Source organism: Colossoma macropomum, unplaced genomic scaffold (assembly GCF_904425465.1).
Source record: "Colossoma macropomum unplaced genomic scaffold, Colossoma_macropomum, whole genome shotgun sequence".
NCBI classification, from domain to species: Eukaryota; Metazoa; Chordata; class Actinopteri; order Characiformes; family Serrasalmidae; genus Colossoma; species Colossoma macropomum.
In genome coordinates, this window is record NW_023494790.1 from 17,804,990 (window position 1) to 17,819,416 (window position 14,427).

The 14,427-nt window shown below is 40.6% G+C and overlaps 1 protein-coding gene across 2 annotated transcripts; it reads left to right on the forward strand.

Moving 5' to 3' along the window:
* The first annotated feature begins 3,906 nt into the window (after window positions 1–3,906).
* sncgb (synuclein, gamma b (breast cancer-specific protein 1)) lies at window positions 3,907–14,120 on the forward strand. 2 transcript variants are annotated; one of them, XM_036572400.1, is made up of 6 exons: window positions 3,907–4,350; window positions 8,715–8,756; window positions 8,930–9,057; window positions 9,918–9,935; window positions 11,360–11,404; window positions 12,718–14,120. In XM_036572400.1, exons 1-6 carry the CDS (start codon window positions 4,230–4,232, stop codon window positions 12,724–12,726), a joined length of 363 nt encoding a protein of 120 aa, XP_036428293.1. In that variant the 5' UTR covers window positions 3,907–4,229; the 3' UTR covers window positions 12,727–14,120. The 2 variants fall into 2 exon arrangements, with proteins under 2 accessions (XP_036428293.1, XP_036428294.1); XM_036572401.1 differs by lacking the exon at window positions 9,918–9,935 and having other exon boundaries at window positions 3,911–4,350.
* Window positions 14,121–14,427: the final 307 nt, after the last annotated feature.

A 14,427-nucleotide genomic window follows, 5' to 3' on the forward strand; every position in this document is an offset into this window, starting at 1 on the left:
TGCACCAGACCTCAGCTGCTCTTTCTCAGGCTGAAGAGAAAACATCCCACCAACGAAGAGGTTGTGGCTGAGATTGGACTGTTTGGAGTAGGGACTAGCTCAGGGAGAAGGAGTCTATTGTGTGGATAAAGCCCAGGAGAAGCTGGCCTCTGCAGGCTGCAGTGGCCTGGTGGTCCTCAGGGCCTCTGTGTCAGTCTGTCTGCTTCTATCGTGTGCAGCTCAGCTGTGACAACAAACATGCAGTGCTGTCTCAGACGCTCAGAGCCCAGCGCTTTCAGCACAGCTCGGCTTCCTGCACACTGATGGAGAACTTCCTGTCTGTATTAAGTGTCTGCACTGTGAGTAGACACTCAGTGAAGAGAGAATACCACGCATTTCAGAACTATCACATCATCTCCTCTTGGAGGATGACACACTTTCAGCCGTTGTTTGTCTGATATCCCTGGGATTCGTGGCCAGTGCAGTTTCCTAACGGTCATCGCACTGATGCAGATGGTCAAACTGATAATATGTGAAAAGAATCTCCTAATTACACCCACATGAAGAGAATAGACTGTCTTCAAGTCATTTATGCACTTTTTTCCACATAAGAGAGATTTCTGAAGGATATTTTCTTATACCTGTACGGTAGCACTGTTCATAAGAGGAAAGTATTGTGGTAATTTTGATGTTGAGCTTGAACAGTTTTTAACACTGTATTTGTTTCAGTTAGTCTGGACAAGTCCCAGCTGTTTTACATTCTGCACTGACCTCTGTTAGTTCAGTTTCTTGTGAACAAAAGCTGTTAATTCCACCTTCTCTCACCACCATTCAGACAAGTGTTGAAAACAGAATTTAAAAAATTTTATATACAGTACACTCTTCCCAAAAATAACTCACTATAAAGCACTGGAAAAGGGTTACTTGGCTCTTTGACAATAGTGGAACCCTTTAGGTTCTATACCTTACTCAAACCATACTCAAGAGGGTCTCATCACAGAGAAGAACCATTCAACCAGACAAAGAACTATTTAAGTCTTCAAAGGCTTCTCTAAGTTGTCATGGTTCACAGTTGCCCAACATAAGAAACCCATGAAGAACCCTTCAAAATAAAATAATTGCTTACAGAGTTTAGATTAAAATGTTATAAAGTAGATACCAAAGGCATTTGTATTTATTTTGTCACATTTTGGCCATTTTGGAAACAACAATTGATTATTAAATCATAAATAATTTACTGTTATTATCTATCTACATGTTTTGTTTAAAAATGTAAATACACATGCAGCTTTGTGTGCAATTTTAGAACCAACTACAGCTCTATTCATTATTCTACACACATCTTCCATGATTAGAAACCTTTAACCCCTTAGAATCTCAAGCTATGATTTACTAAAGAAGTGTGTAATAAAAGTTTGAAGCCACCAGCAGATCCTGGACATTTCAGAGATTAAAGCTGCACAGAGCTAGCATATCAGAGTCATTTTATACTTTAAAATAATTAACATATTTTCTGCAACAAAGCTGATTTTATTATTAAAAACATTTATTCCAAGATTTTAAGGACTAATTCCAGATTTCTGAGTGATCAAGCATGTTCTCACATGATTTCATTGGCCAGAAGACAATGACTGGGTTGTGTTTGAACTATTTTCACTAAATACTAAAAGCTGATCTCGTAGCCACGATTCTGTTTATGGAGGAAATATTGTCACCCAGAAATCGAGGCTTAACTTCAGCCATGAGTTCAGCAGCTTCAGAAGCTTATGGTCTGCTGTCACTTATGTAATGTGGGCCCAGTTAGGATGTGCAGCATCAAAGCGTACAGGCAGTGTGCTGAGCCTTAACTCCACCCCCACCAAAACACACACACGCACACGCACACACACACTGCCATAGCCAGCGAGAGAGGGTGTCTGTGTTACCTCCATGACATTCTGTCTGCTACTGTAGAAGGATGTTTTAGTTTTAGCAGGTGGTGCAAACATGCTGCATGGTTTGTATGTGTTTCATGGTGTGTTTGACATAAAGCCACACTCATCCTGCTGGTAAGAATAATGTTTGGTGACTAATTCTGCACAGCTGGTCTTCTGGAAACAAAGCAGTGTGTCTGTTCAGTATCTTTTTTGTCACTGAAAGGGAAGTTGTTATGTTACAGCCAGGTGTAGACATAACAGACAAGTAAGCCACATATTCAGTTCAGTGAAGTTAAAAGATTGCAAATTTAATAGGCCAGACTTCCAATTGTCATTAAAGAGTCTAGTGGGTTTTGTTGCTTGGAAAATGCTTACTGTGACAAGAAAGGGGGGATTTGATTGACTTGCAAATTGACCAACCACAAGCCGTTCTTTAACAAGATGTGAAGAAGTAGAAGCAGGCCATTATCAAATGATGCTAATCTCTTAATATAGATGGTTCTTTAGTAAAAGAAATGAGTTCTATATAGAACCATTTCATTTCATGCTTAAATGGTTCTTTGCATGATGAAGTTTCTTCAGATTGATAGAGAATGTGTTGTATAAGATTTTTGAAAATGGTTCTATACAACACCAAAAAGGGTTCGTCTATTGTGACAAGATGACATCATAACCATAGTAGAACCCTTTCTGGTGCCATATACAACTCTTTTTAACAAGGTGCTATATAGAACCATCTACAGCACATTCTCCATCAATCTGAAGATCCCCTTTTATGATGCAAAGAACCCTTTAATCATACAAAGGGTTACTTGAGTATTAATGGTTCTATATAGAACCATTTTCTTTACTAAAGAAGGTTGAAGTGTGTAATAAAGGTAGAAGTGTGTAATAAAACTTGGGGCCTGTTGGTGGGACCTGACCATTTAAGGGGTTAAAAGTGCACAACAAAACCAAACCCATCTGAAACAATGTGTTTTGCCCATTGGCTAACATAAGGATGTCTAAATGCTTTAAAGGAAAAGCATGAATGAAACATGATGCAGGGAACTTCACAATTTCTTTTCTAATCCAGCACCTATAGCTTGGTTTGAGAGTCTCACTCTGCCGCTGCGTATTAAGCCAGGTCTTATTCTAAATGTTTGAAGCACTAGAACAAGCTGTCATCAAAAGGTAAAAAACAATGCATTAAATGACTTGTAGAAGAGACTAAAGTGTGAAAGAGATTCTATCTGTTTGTGTCAGGATTTGCTCCACCTTCCAGGTTTTCAGAAACATGCTCTGCTTCAGCCTCTGTCAAAACCATCAACCCACCAGTGCTGAACCAATAAGATGTGCGTTTTTGCCGTCCACAGCCAGAAATTTGCACACACACTAGATAAGGATTCTTGCTGTGTAGTCATATCCTTTTCTGAGGAAAAGAGGGAGTGATTCAGCTTTTTTTCGCTGGCTTTGTTTTTGTGATCCTGTGCTTTAGGACATGGCTGTATTTTATCATCCTGGACATTTAGAACTCATTAATATTGTGTTTATAAATAGTGTTGAGTTTCAGAAGTATATAAAATAAGCTCAGTAGAATATTGATAGAGACTTGATGAAATATCAGGTCATAGGTTCAATCATGTTAAGCCCAAAGCTCACTGCACTGTGCAGTCACCAACGTGTAAAGGCGGGTATTTTACAGCTGCTAGAGGGGCATTTTTATTGTCTCTTTACAGTACATTGAGCACAAATTCAACAAGCAGCACCACTGACAAAATTGCAGTTGTTAATTAATTAATTTATTAATTTATATCTATTTAGTTAGTTTTCTTTTATTGTTCTGAGTGACAATGGCAGTGATGAAAACTGAGCTCTTAAAGCTCCAATCAATTATGCATTAAATATATAATGAGCCCTTGTGGCACTTCTGAGTGTGTGTGTGAGGCTGAGAATGAGTGGGTTGGGGGAGATGGGGGGAGATGGGGGTGTGCGTGTGTGTGTGTGTGTGTGCAGGACTTAAATGCGCTGCAGCATCCAGCAGGTTCTGTCTCACTGCATCCTGTCCTGCTGCAGCTGCTTCTCTCTCTCTCTCTCTCTCTCTCTCACTCACTCAGTCTTTTTCTTGCACGCTCAGTCCACCGTTCTGTTCATCAAAGGTGCCTCAGAGTCTTTCTGCCTGCCTGCGTTATCCCCTCTCTCTCGTTCTCATCCTCCCTCGCTGAGACTCTATTTACACACTTACACACACACGCGACTACACACACGCACACATATTCACACAGAGAACCCGCCACACTCTGTCTACTCCATCCTGACCAGTGTCCAGCATCTGCTCCGCACGCAGCATCCAGGATGGATGTACTAATGAAGGGATTTTCCATGGCCAAGGAGGGAGTGGTGGCCGCTGCTGAGAAGACCAAGGCTGGAGTGGAGGAGGCGGCTCTGAAGACCAAAGAGGGGGTCATGTATGTGGGTAAGTGTTGAAATGAGTAAGGGGGGGTGGTTTCTGTTCTGGGACAGTACAATGTCCCGTTGAAGGATAATGCAGTGTGGTGCAGACAGCAGCAATAATCAGCTGATTATGTAAAAAAATAAATATATAAAATAAACCTCAAGAGACTGCGCATGTGGAGTTAAAGTGGATGTGATCGATGGCTTTATATTTCCAGCGCATATGTGCATGTGTGTAAGACTAGGGGTCCCACAGGGGTCCCAGCTGGGGACGCTGACAAAGCAAATTTGTATATTGCATATTTGTATGTGCAGGCTGGTAGGAAAATGTAGGTTAGATGACTGTGCTGCAGAGACAGTGCAGGGGTGTGGTAGGGAGAGATGGAGGGAGGGAGTAAAAAACAGGATGGAGTCTCAGAAGCAAATTGGTAAAAGTCACAATCTAAGAAATGCATTTATAGTGCAGCATCGCTCGTGCTACGCAGAACATGACGTTTTTAAATATTAAAATTCATCTGCTTAGGTGCAGGGTTTCTTGTTTCTTTTGCGTCCTTACTCAAGATGGCTATAAAGACTGGACATGTGAAAATATTCGATATACTAAAGAAAGGGTAGCTATGCAGTGACTGCACCAGTCCAAAGGTTAAAATCTGAAAAATAATGCTTGAAAAGCATTCATTTGTTCTATACTGGCAATCAGTACTGTACTCCAGGAGGGACATATTGGAATCAGAAAAAAATGAAAGAAATGTGTATAGTGTTTCAATTAGTTATGAATTGTAGGGCTATAATATGCTTTTTATTATTGCTCTGTGCAGTGCAGCTCGAGTGTGAAAGGGAGGGTGATGGGGGGTGAGTTGACAAGTAAGGATCAGCTGAGCACTGCAGCAATCATCACTCTCTGCACCGCCCCCCCTCACCCCCTCCCCAACGTCACCACCACGTGTGTGTGTGTGCTGTTGCGGCAGGATTTGCTTGCTTGTGCAAGATGACGAATTTCCCCCACCCCTTTCTCCACCACTGAGAGAGAAAGAGAGAGAGAGAGAGAGAGAGAGAGAGAGAGAGAGAGAGAGAGAGAGAGAGAGAGAGAGAGAGAGAGAGAGAGAGAGAGAGAGAGAAATCTAGAGACTGTTTGGATGAGAGGTGCTGTACTGCGTGTTATGTCATAGGCTTGCTGGCCTGTGACTATGGACACACACTCATCAGCACAGCGATGAACAGATGGAAGAGAGAAAAAAGTAAAAAGAAGAGAAAATTTCATAAAAACAGAGCAGAAGAGTGATGCCAAGGATATCTGCACCTTCATTAAGGTTCCTTTGCTGCTGCAATGATAAATCTGATTACAGAGTGAACTGACCCACACACACACACACACACACACACACAAAAGACATAGTAAGCTTCATGTAACTGCATATTGAGAAATAGTGATTGAATTTCCTCACCTCAAATGTGTGACTCATTTCTATATTGATATGATATCATTGCTGTACAAAAGGAGAGGGGAAAAAAGCATTCCTAGCTTTCAGCGTAAGTAAAGTAAGACGATTTTGTTCCAAGTTATTTTGGACCATTTCCACAGGTTCATTCATTGTGAAATGTTCATACAAAAGGCTGCTGCTTTTCTCATAAGATGTAGATATGTAGAAATGAAGACATACGGTTTTAAAAGATAGTGATGATACGCTACATCAAGACAGCTATTGTCTTTCAGTTTACTTTCTTTGTTCATGTGAAGATAATGCACACATTTGAATCCAGTAAATTCAATGCATCACTTCTATCAGTGTAGGTTATCAGCTCTAAATCTATGATGTAATGTTCTCATCTATAACCCCACCATAATGAGCTGAGCTAATCCAATCTAACCTGCTCACCAGCCTGCATCGCCTCCTACCATCCAAACGCTGCTGCAGAGGACTGCATGTTCTGCTTCCTTTCCCACACTGCACCACTCCTCTGACCAAGGTCATCTCTTGAAAGGTTGCGCTTGTGTGTTTCTGTTCTTACGCTTGTGGAGTGCTATCAGGAGGCTTCAGAGTGCTCCCATATGGGAGACTGGGCAACAGAGCATGAAGCCATTACACAGTTTGACTGTTGCAAAAGCAGAATTGCTCCTTTCTGCTACACTACAGAGTAACCAGTGTCACTACTGTTAGCTGTTGTATTGTATTGATTGTGTATTTGTATTTATTTTATGTCTGCCAAGATTAAAATGTGTCAGTAGCTAATTCTGATGCAAAGAATCTTTTCTCACTTGAAATGACAAAAAAATAGCATAAACTTACTGATATACATATTACTTACATATATAGTTAGTTCACTCATTCATTCATCATCTAAGCTGCTTATCCTTCTGGGTCGCGGGGGGTGCTGGAGTCTATCCCAGCGCTCACTGGTAGGCAGCAAACACGGTGGACAGGTCGCCATTACAGGGCACACATTCACAGGGGACACATTCACACCTAGAGGCAATTTAGTATGTCCAATTAGCCTGGACTGTGAGAGGACACCCATGTAGACACGGGGAGAACATGCAAACTCCATACAGAAAGGACCAGAGTCGTTTAGCTGGGGAATCAAACCCAGGTCCTTCTTGCTGTGCCACCATACCGCCCTATGTAGTTGGTTTTGAGGGCTAATTATAGCCTTTAGTCCTGGATGATGTGTGAGTTAGCGTTGAAGTAGGGCAGTTTGAAGGTACTTAAAGATTAAAATTTATAGCTCTGCAGACACCAGCACTGCTTCAGTAGGAGGACGTCTCTGAACAGGGTGATATGACGTCAGAGCCTCTGGCACAGCCCAGTGCAAATGGCACAGGGCTTTATTATTAAACAGCTGCATCTTGGCCCATTTAATTCTCAGACATATGGAAAGCAAGAACAAACTTGCTTACAGAATGCAGTCCCATATGGGCCATTGCATAAGAGGTGCCAAAATTTGCCAGGCGTTCTTGGCTAAGTGCTAGCTGGGACGAGTCTGCTGCAGTCATAAAGAGAGAGCAGGAATAGAAAGTGCAGAAGATGCAGACAAGCAGACGCTAGTCACGCAGCCCCACTCGGCCAGGCCAAGTCACGCGGATGCCACTGAGAGAGAGACATAGAGATGGAGAGAGAAAAATATATCTTGGCATCTTAAATGTAGACAATATATCTTATATTTCTCATTATGAGACCAACAGTATGATATATAATATAAGATATTATCATAAGATCACATGTAAAGTGATCTTATCAAGTAAAAATGTATTTACAGATATTTTTCAAGGTATATGTTCAAAATATGATAATATTTTATATACGATAGTAATACACATTTAAAGATAATAATAAACAATTAAAAATAGGTTGAAAAATCTTTTTATGTTATTATAGTCTCATAATGAGATGTTAGGTACATGGAATACATATGAAGTGCTCTTCCTTGCCAAGATATAATTTTTTCCAGAGATACTGACCCATGGACTCATTTGACTCTTTTACTGTTTTGTGATGTTTATATTTTGAATCATCGTCATTTGTAATGTATTTTTTATTTGCGTGTTACATTGATTTATATTGGTGTTGATTTTGATATGCTGGCTTCTTAATAAATCTTATTTTTAAAAAGGAAAAAAAACAGCAACAAACCTCAGAGCAGAAACAGTTCCATTCCTAAAACACTATCTTTTATGTCACATGCAACTCCACTGTACATAAACACATAGTATAGTAAGATGGCTTACTAAGCCATTACCTAATCTTACTGGGTCTGGATTTGGTAGTATATCCTCCCTTTAGGCAGTTCTCTATCTCTCCATTTTATTTCAGCTTTCTCATTTCATCCTTCTCTCTCTCTCTCTCTCTCTCTCACTCTTCCCCCCTCCCTCTCCTCTTCTCTCCTCACTCCCTCTTTCTCGTGCTCCCTACAGCCGGTTATATAACTACCATTTAATCAGCAGGCGAGCATCTAAAAACAGGTCCAGGGACAGTGAGAAAAAGAGCAGCGCATCAGTGCTGTTAAGGGTCCATTTAGTTCAGCCATTCTCGCTGGATAGATGTGACATAAGTGGTAAAGCATCTATTAAGGGAAATCAAACTGCCTGAGTGGTGTGCAGTGTCAGCGGCATGAAGAACACTGTTATGTTTGTCAGTGATTGTGGTGATATTAGATTGCTATCTCTCCCACCACAACACTGCAGGAGAGTAATCTGACACAATCAAAACAGTCCTATCTGGTAGCTTATTTCATGTAGGCCTCTATTTAAATCCTTTTAAAGAGCTGAAGGTATTTTACCAGAAATAGAACAAGGATATTACAGTGCCATTGAATTTACCTCAGAGTTTACCACTTTTCTGGATTACATAAAAAAGACTGAGGCTATATTTGTTTTCTTTGATGTTGCAGGCAATAAGACAATGGAGGGAGTTGTATCAGGTGTCAACACAGGTAAGGGAAAAAACTGCCACAAAATTTGATGGTTTTTATCAAGTATACCAGCATCTAAAACACAACATATGCTAGTTTTTTTGTGAATAGCCACACTGGTGTATGCTGCTTTGTTTCCTAATAGGGCTATAATAAGAATGAGAGACAATGAACGATCCTCTTGTCTATTACAGTGACGAACAGGACCACAGACCAGGCAAACATAGTGGGTGATGCAACGGTGGCAAGTGCTAATGACCTGGGCCAGAAGACGGTGGAGGGAGTAGAGAATGTGGCTGCGTCAACTGGCCTGGTCAATCCGGTAAGTGCTCACGTTCCTTAATGCTTTAAACTGCAAACTTTTTATTCAGCTATTGATCATAAAACTTCATTATTCAGGGACTACTATAAAATATTCAAGAACTACTATGACACTAATATGTACATTATGCATGTATGAGGAATTGAAGTGAGGGCCCAGGAACAAACAACTAGCTGTTTAAAAGCTTAACCAAGGTGCTTTTCTTATCCCTGCCAGCAGATGTCACTCTTTCCTTAAATGGATTTCATTGCCTTCCCCGTTGATGTGTCTGCTTCAAACAGAGCTTGTTATTCTATTTAAAGCTGTGCTTCTCAAACCTGGTCCTGCACATTTACCAGTTTTTCCTGCACACCAACTTCAAGAAGGGCTGGGCAGTTAGGTGTTAGAGCAGAGAAAACACCAAAATATACTCCAGGACCAAAGTTGAGAACCACTGGCCTAAATCGATCAGCACTCTGCAGTCTCCTGAACTTAATCACATTTGGAGGTTTGTATTACCTGTCAAGAAGTTCAGACTGATTGAAATCCAGTGTTGCTTACTATGGCCCATACTTATCAAACTTCTTAGGGTACTGATACTGATCTTTTGCTTTTTATATAACTCTGAATGAAATTCCATTACCTGATGAGGCCTGATCTTAGATCAGTGCTCTTACTCTGAGAAGCTTGATAAATGTGGGCCCATGATTGAAAGTGAGTAGCCAACTTGGCATCTTCTCAAAATTCTTTGAAGCTCATAAACTAGTTTTATTCATTCATCCTCCCATTCAGTGTTTGCATTCTGGCTTATAGAGAGAGGTTTTGTGTGTCTAACCTGTTCTGTCTGTCTTTCCATGACTTTACTACCATGCTGCTAACAGGACGAGTCTGTATATGAGGTGCCTTAAGAAATGGGTTTGGGTGGGGAGGAATAAGTGTATGGTCTCTGAATGCATAGCATGTAAAACGCTACCATGCAGTGTATAAGAAACCCAGTCATAATCACAGAAGGGTATTGTATGGGCTCAAGTAGATAGAGTAAATGTGTCAATGCAAGTTCATTTTAATAGGCTCTCTTTTAGGTTTTTTTTCTTCTTTGTACAAAATGACATTAACCATCATGTTTGGTTACTAAATAATTCTGGCTTATGCATGCCTAATGGTCTTTAAGTAACTAGTGCTGAAATCTACTGCCATACTAATTCATGCTTCTCATTTTACCTACCTATTTAACTGCCAATCATGCTTCATAGCATAATATGTTTAAAAATACCATACTTTGCCTGTGCTTCTATCAAAGTGACTAGAGAAGATCAAATAAACTGTGCTGATCCCCATGTGGTAGCAAACCTGACAAATCCACACAGGGCTTCAAAACAGTGGGATGGGCACACAGAGAGTCTCAAAAGCCATTCTTCTCCAGTTCTTTTAGGACCTTGATGATTTTTCTGAACAATAATAGATTTTTTTCTCATGTATTACTACCTGGAGATAGAGCATGTGTGAGCCTCGCTGAATCTCTGCACTTTATTTAACATATGCATGCCTGCCTGCATTGTAAGGTACTGCACTGAAGTGGAGAGGTTTGAAAGACTGTTAAAGGCCAACTGAATTAGAAAGAGCTTAATATTACTTTACATCACAGTCACCATTAGAGTCTGACCATTTTATCTTATTTACTGTAACCTATTCAAACTTCTTCTTCTCAATCACATTTTATGTCACTTTAAACATCAAAATTAACAGGGGCATAGAAGAAGGAGTCGGAATATAGACGGAGATGCAGATGTGTGAAAAGGGAAGAGGGAGGGAGAGTCTGCACTGGCCCACCCTCGCCCCTTCCCTCCAGTGACTCAGCAGAACCTAACTGCACTGCAGAGAGAGAGGGAGAGGGAGAGGGAGAGGGAGAGAGAGAGAGAGAGAGAGAGGGAGAGAGAGAGAGAGAGAGAGAGAGAAGGGATAAATTCAGTCATACAGTGTCCCTTAGCCTGTCATTTTATTTGTTTAACATTAACACAATATTATGCATGATCTAGTAGTGTACTACTATATATCTGCTTTGAACATAGAGAGAGCAGACCCTGACCACTGCCAACCATAATTAATCCTCCATTAAGTCATAAAATGGCATCTAAGACCAGAGGACATCTTCCCTGCTCAGGCAGAATGCCATTGCTCTACTGCATCAGTGCATGTGTCAATGCAGCTTCAGGCTGTGCTGATGTTTAGCAGGGTAGTGAGAGTCAACTCAGGTCCAGCTGTTTCTGTCGCTACTGCTTGCACATTGTAACTCGTGTGTATGTATGCATATGTGTCTCCTCAGGCCGACTTCTCCCACGGCGGCATGGAGGGTGGAGATGGTGGGCAGGTAAGATTTGGCCATTTTTCTGCAGATGAATCATTTTGCTTAATTTTCTATTGATTGCAGTTAATCAGCCAAGACATGAGGCTAAAGTAGCTAACATGTAAAGTAAGCTTATACCCTAACAACTAGCAAATTATTAGACACTTGCATGAAACCACATCTGGGTTGTGTGGTTTCTGACAATGTATGGCATATTGCAATCTATAAAAGTAGACAGAATTATGGATAATATGTTTCTACTGCTTTTACCTACACACCTAAAAAAGATGGTTCTTCAAGGGTTCTTTAAAAAAGGCAATGGTTCTATTCAGAACGATGAGTTCTATATAGAACCATTTCATTGGATTCTATGCATGGTGAAATGGTTCTTCACATTCATTGTGTATATTCCATCTGAAGAACCATTTCACTATGCAAAGAATAATTTAAGCATGAGGTGGTTCTATACAGAACTTGAAGCGGTTTAAGGTTTATGTGATGCTAATTGGTGAGATGTGAGCTTCCATTACTTGTATGCTACATTAACCTATTCAGGATTTCCCTAGATTTGTCTAGGTTTTTAGTTCATTCTATTCCTGGGTGTAAAATGTCCACGAACGCAAGCCTTTTCTTGTTAGTATGTTAGTATTTCCTATTAAGTTTAAACTGCTTCCTTATATCCAGCCAAACCATCAAAGAATGGGTTTAATTAGTTCAGATTACCCTCAAGGGTGAGACCACTGCTTGGGAAAGGTGCACTGCTGGCGACATGTTTAGGCAATAGGCAGCACTGCAACCCGATAATTGAGACTACAACTGAACTGACATCTTCATGTTCCTTTGACTGCATCATGAGCACAGCTACCTGTCCACTGAATTAATTAAAACACCAAGCCACTGATAAAGTCTCCAGGAATTTTACAGGGCTGAGATGGTGATACTATAATAGCCACAAGCAAACTTGGGACATAAAACTTGTCTTGGCTGATCAACTCCATTTGGGAACAGAAAACTGAATGCACAATCAACCACGTTTAAGCCAAACAATGGCTGTGCTCAACTCAAAAAACTCCTCAACTCATAAAAACACCACAGTAGGTGAAGGGCAGCAATCATATCAGTTTAAGGTTAAGAATGGACCAGATCTCTGAATGCATTTGAATTAATAAAGCCATGTCAAAGATGCCCTATGAGTGCTTCCTACATTTGGGCAAAGAGGAAACTGTGTAAATGAGACTTTTTACCAAACTATTCACCTCTTACATTGCAAGGAAACGTTAACATTAACACCACAAATGCTTCACTGTAATGATAACTGTTCCGCATCTTTCAAACAGGGCTATTAGGCCGGAGCCTGGAACCTCTCTCCGTCCTCAGACTGTCCTCCTCTCAGAGACCCCGCTCCTGTCGCCTCACGCCACACTTCAGATATTTTTGTGACAGTATGGAACAACCAAAACAGAAACAGACTTTCCCAGGCCTTCATGCCCGTGTTGTTTGCTTTGTGTCTAGCGCTCCCCTCTCCCCACTGCTCCAGTGTTGGTGTCATCATGCTACTGTCCTAGTGTTGTCACCCCAGCCTCTTCACTAAAACACCTCAGTACACACACATACATATACACAAACACATACGTTACACTGAACAAATAAGAGAAAGAAGAAGGTTGAGACTGTGGCTTGGACCAAGGATGGAAGATGCCTGTCAATACATTTCATTCCATTAGGACAGGTGGCGATGCGTGTTAGGCCACCTTCTTATTTGAACATTGTTGTCTTTGATGTTGCAGTGTTTGCAGTAATGGGGTGTGCGTACCCTTAGATATATTACATTCCTTTAGCCTAGAATGAGTGACAGAACTGGAATTACTGTGTTCTTGATCACAAACAGACTTGGAGTGAAATGTTCAGAGAATTCTGTAAGTTCACACTGTATACATATCTCCTGGAAAAGAAAAGATAAACCTGTCCAGTCAGTCTTACAGGCTTGCACTGATTCTTTTGCTTGTCCTTGTACAGTTATGATGAGGCAAAAGTTGATCAGCAAGGGTCATTTATTCAAAAGAAGCAATATCTTCAATGGCTTCTTCTACTTGTGTCTGAAGAAGACAAAAACAGAGCTGGTTAAAGAGAGAAAGCAGAACTTATCCCACTCTGTTGTCTTTATTTTTGTTGCAATGCATGTCGTGCATTTGGTGTGCCAGCATAACAGAGATTTAAAATGCCTGCAACATTAAGCAATAGCCCTACCATTGCGGAGTGTGGCAATGGTTCGTTCTGTAGCAATTTGCAGATGAGTTTCTAGCACTGTGTTTTACTTATAGAATGTGAAGAAGTGCTGATATTTGCCAATAAGAAGAATGTCTTAACCATCTATTGACCTGTTAATTCGCCTCACACTTCAACTGAATCCCCTTCTTCAGCCTGTCACTCAGCGGTGTCCCACCCCACCCTTCACTCTGAAGCCATCTGGAATTGAAGACTGCATGTTGCCTTATCAGCACTCCAGTATACTCACAAGTACACACACACACACACATTTCTCTGACATATACGAACACACATACAAATTCAGAAGTTTTCCTCACACATTCATTACCTAAGATACACACATACATGCAAACACATAAGTACAAACACAAACAGATACACAAATGTGCCCCCAAACCAATTAAGTTGGCATCGAAGCCGAAAAGCTGGTTTTATAAACAGTAAAAATGAAATAAAGTTTTGTTGAAATCTACCTAAATGTGTTAAATGCTTTATTTCTCATGTTTGAGAGTTCACATTTTTATTTCAGAACAGCAGGGCTGACCAAACTTAGCAAAACATTTATTTGAGTGAAAATGGTGGAGCACTGAACACTCTGTTGTGTTATACAAGCATTGCAACTACGGAAGCTGAACAGGTCATTCTTGGCGTCCTTTTTGAAGAATTTTTGAAGCTGATGAAATGGGTTTAAATGCTTGTTTAATACTTCAAAATACATGTTTCAAAATAGATATGTTCAGTTTTTGTGTACATCAAGCTGCAGCGGCTGCATTTTTAGA

Excerpts from the sequence above, each read along its gene's own strand:
- sncgb (XM_036572400.1), top strand. The coding sequence starts at position 4,230 with ATGGATGTACTAATGAAGGGATTTTCCATGGCCAAGGAGGGAGTGGTG. Across the intron at positions 4,351-8,714 it reads AGAGGGGGTCATGTATGTGG|GCAATAAGACAATGGAGGGA; the intron begins GTAAGTGTTGAA and ends TTGATGTTGCAG. Across the intron at positions 8,757-8,929 it reads TGTATCAGGTGTCAACACAG|TGACGAACAGGACCACAGAC; the intron begins GTAAGGGAAAAA and ends TGTCTATTACAG.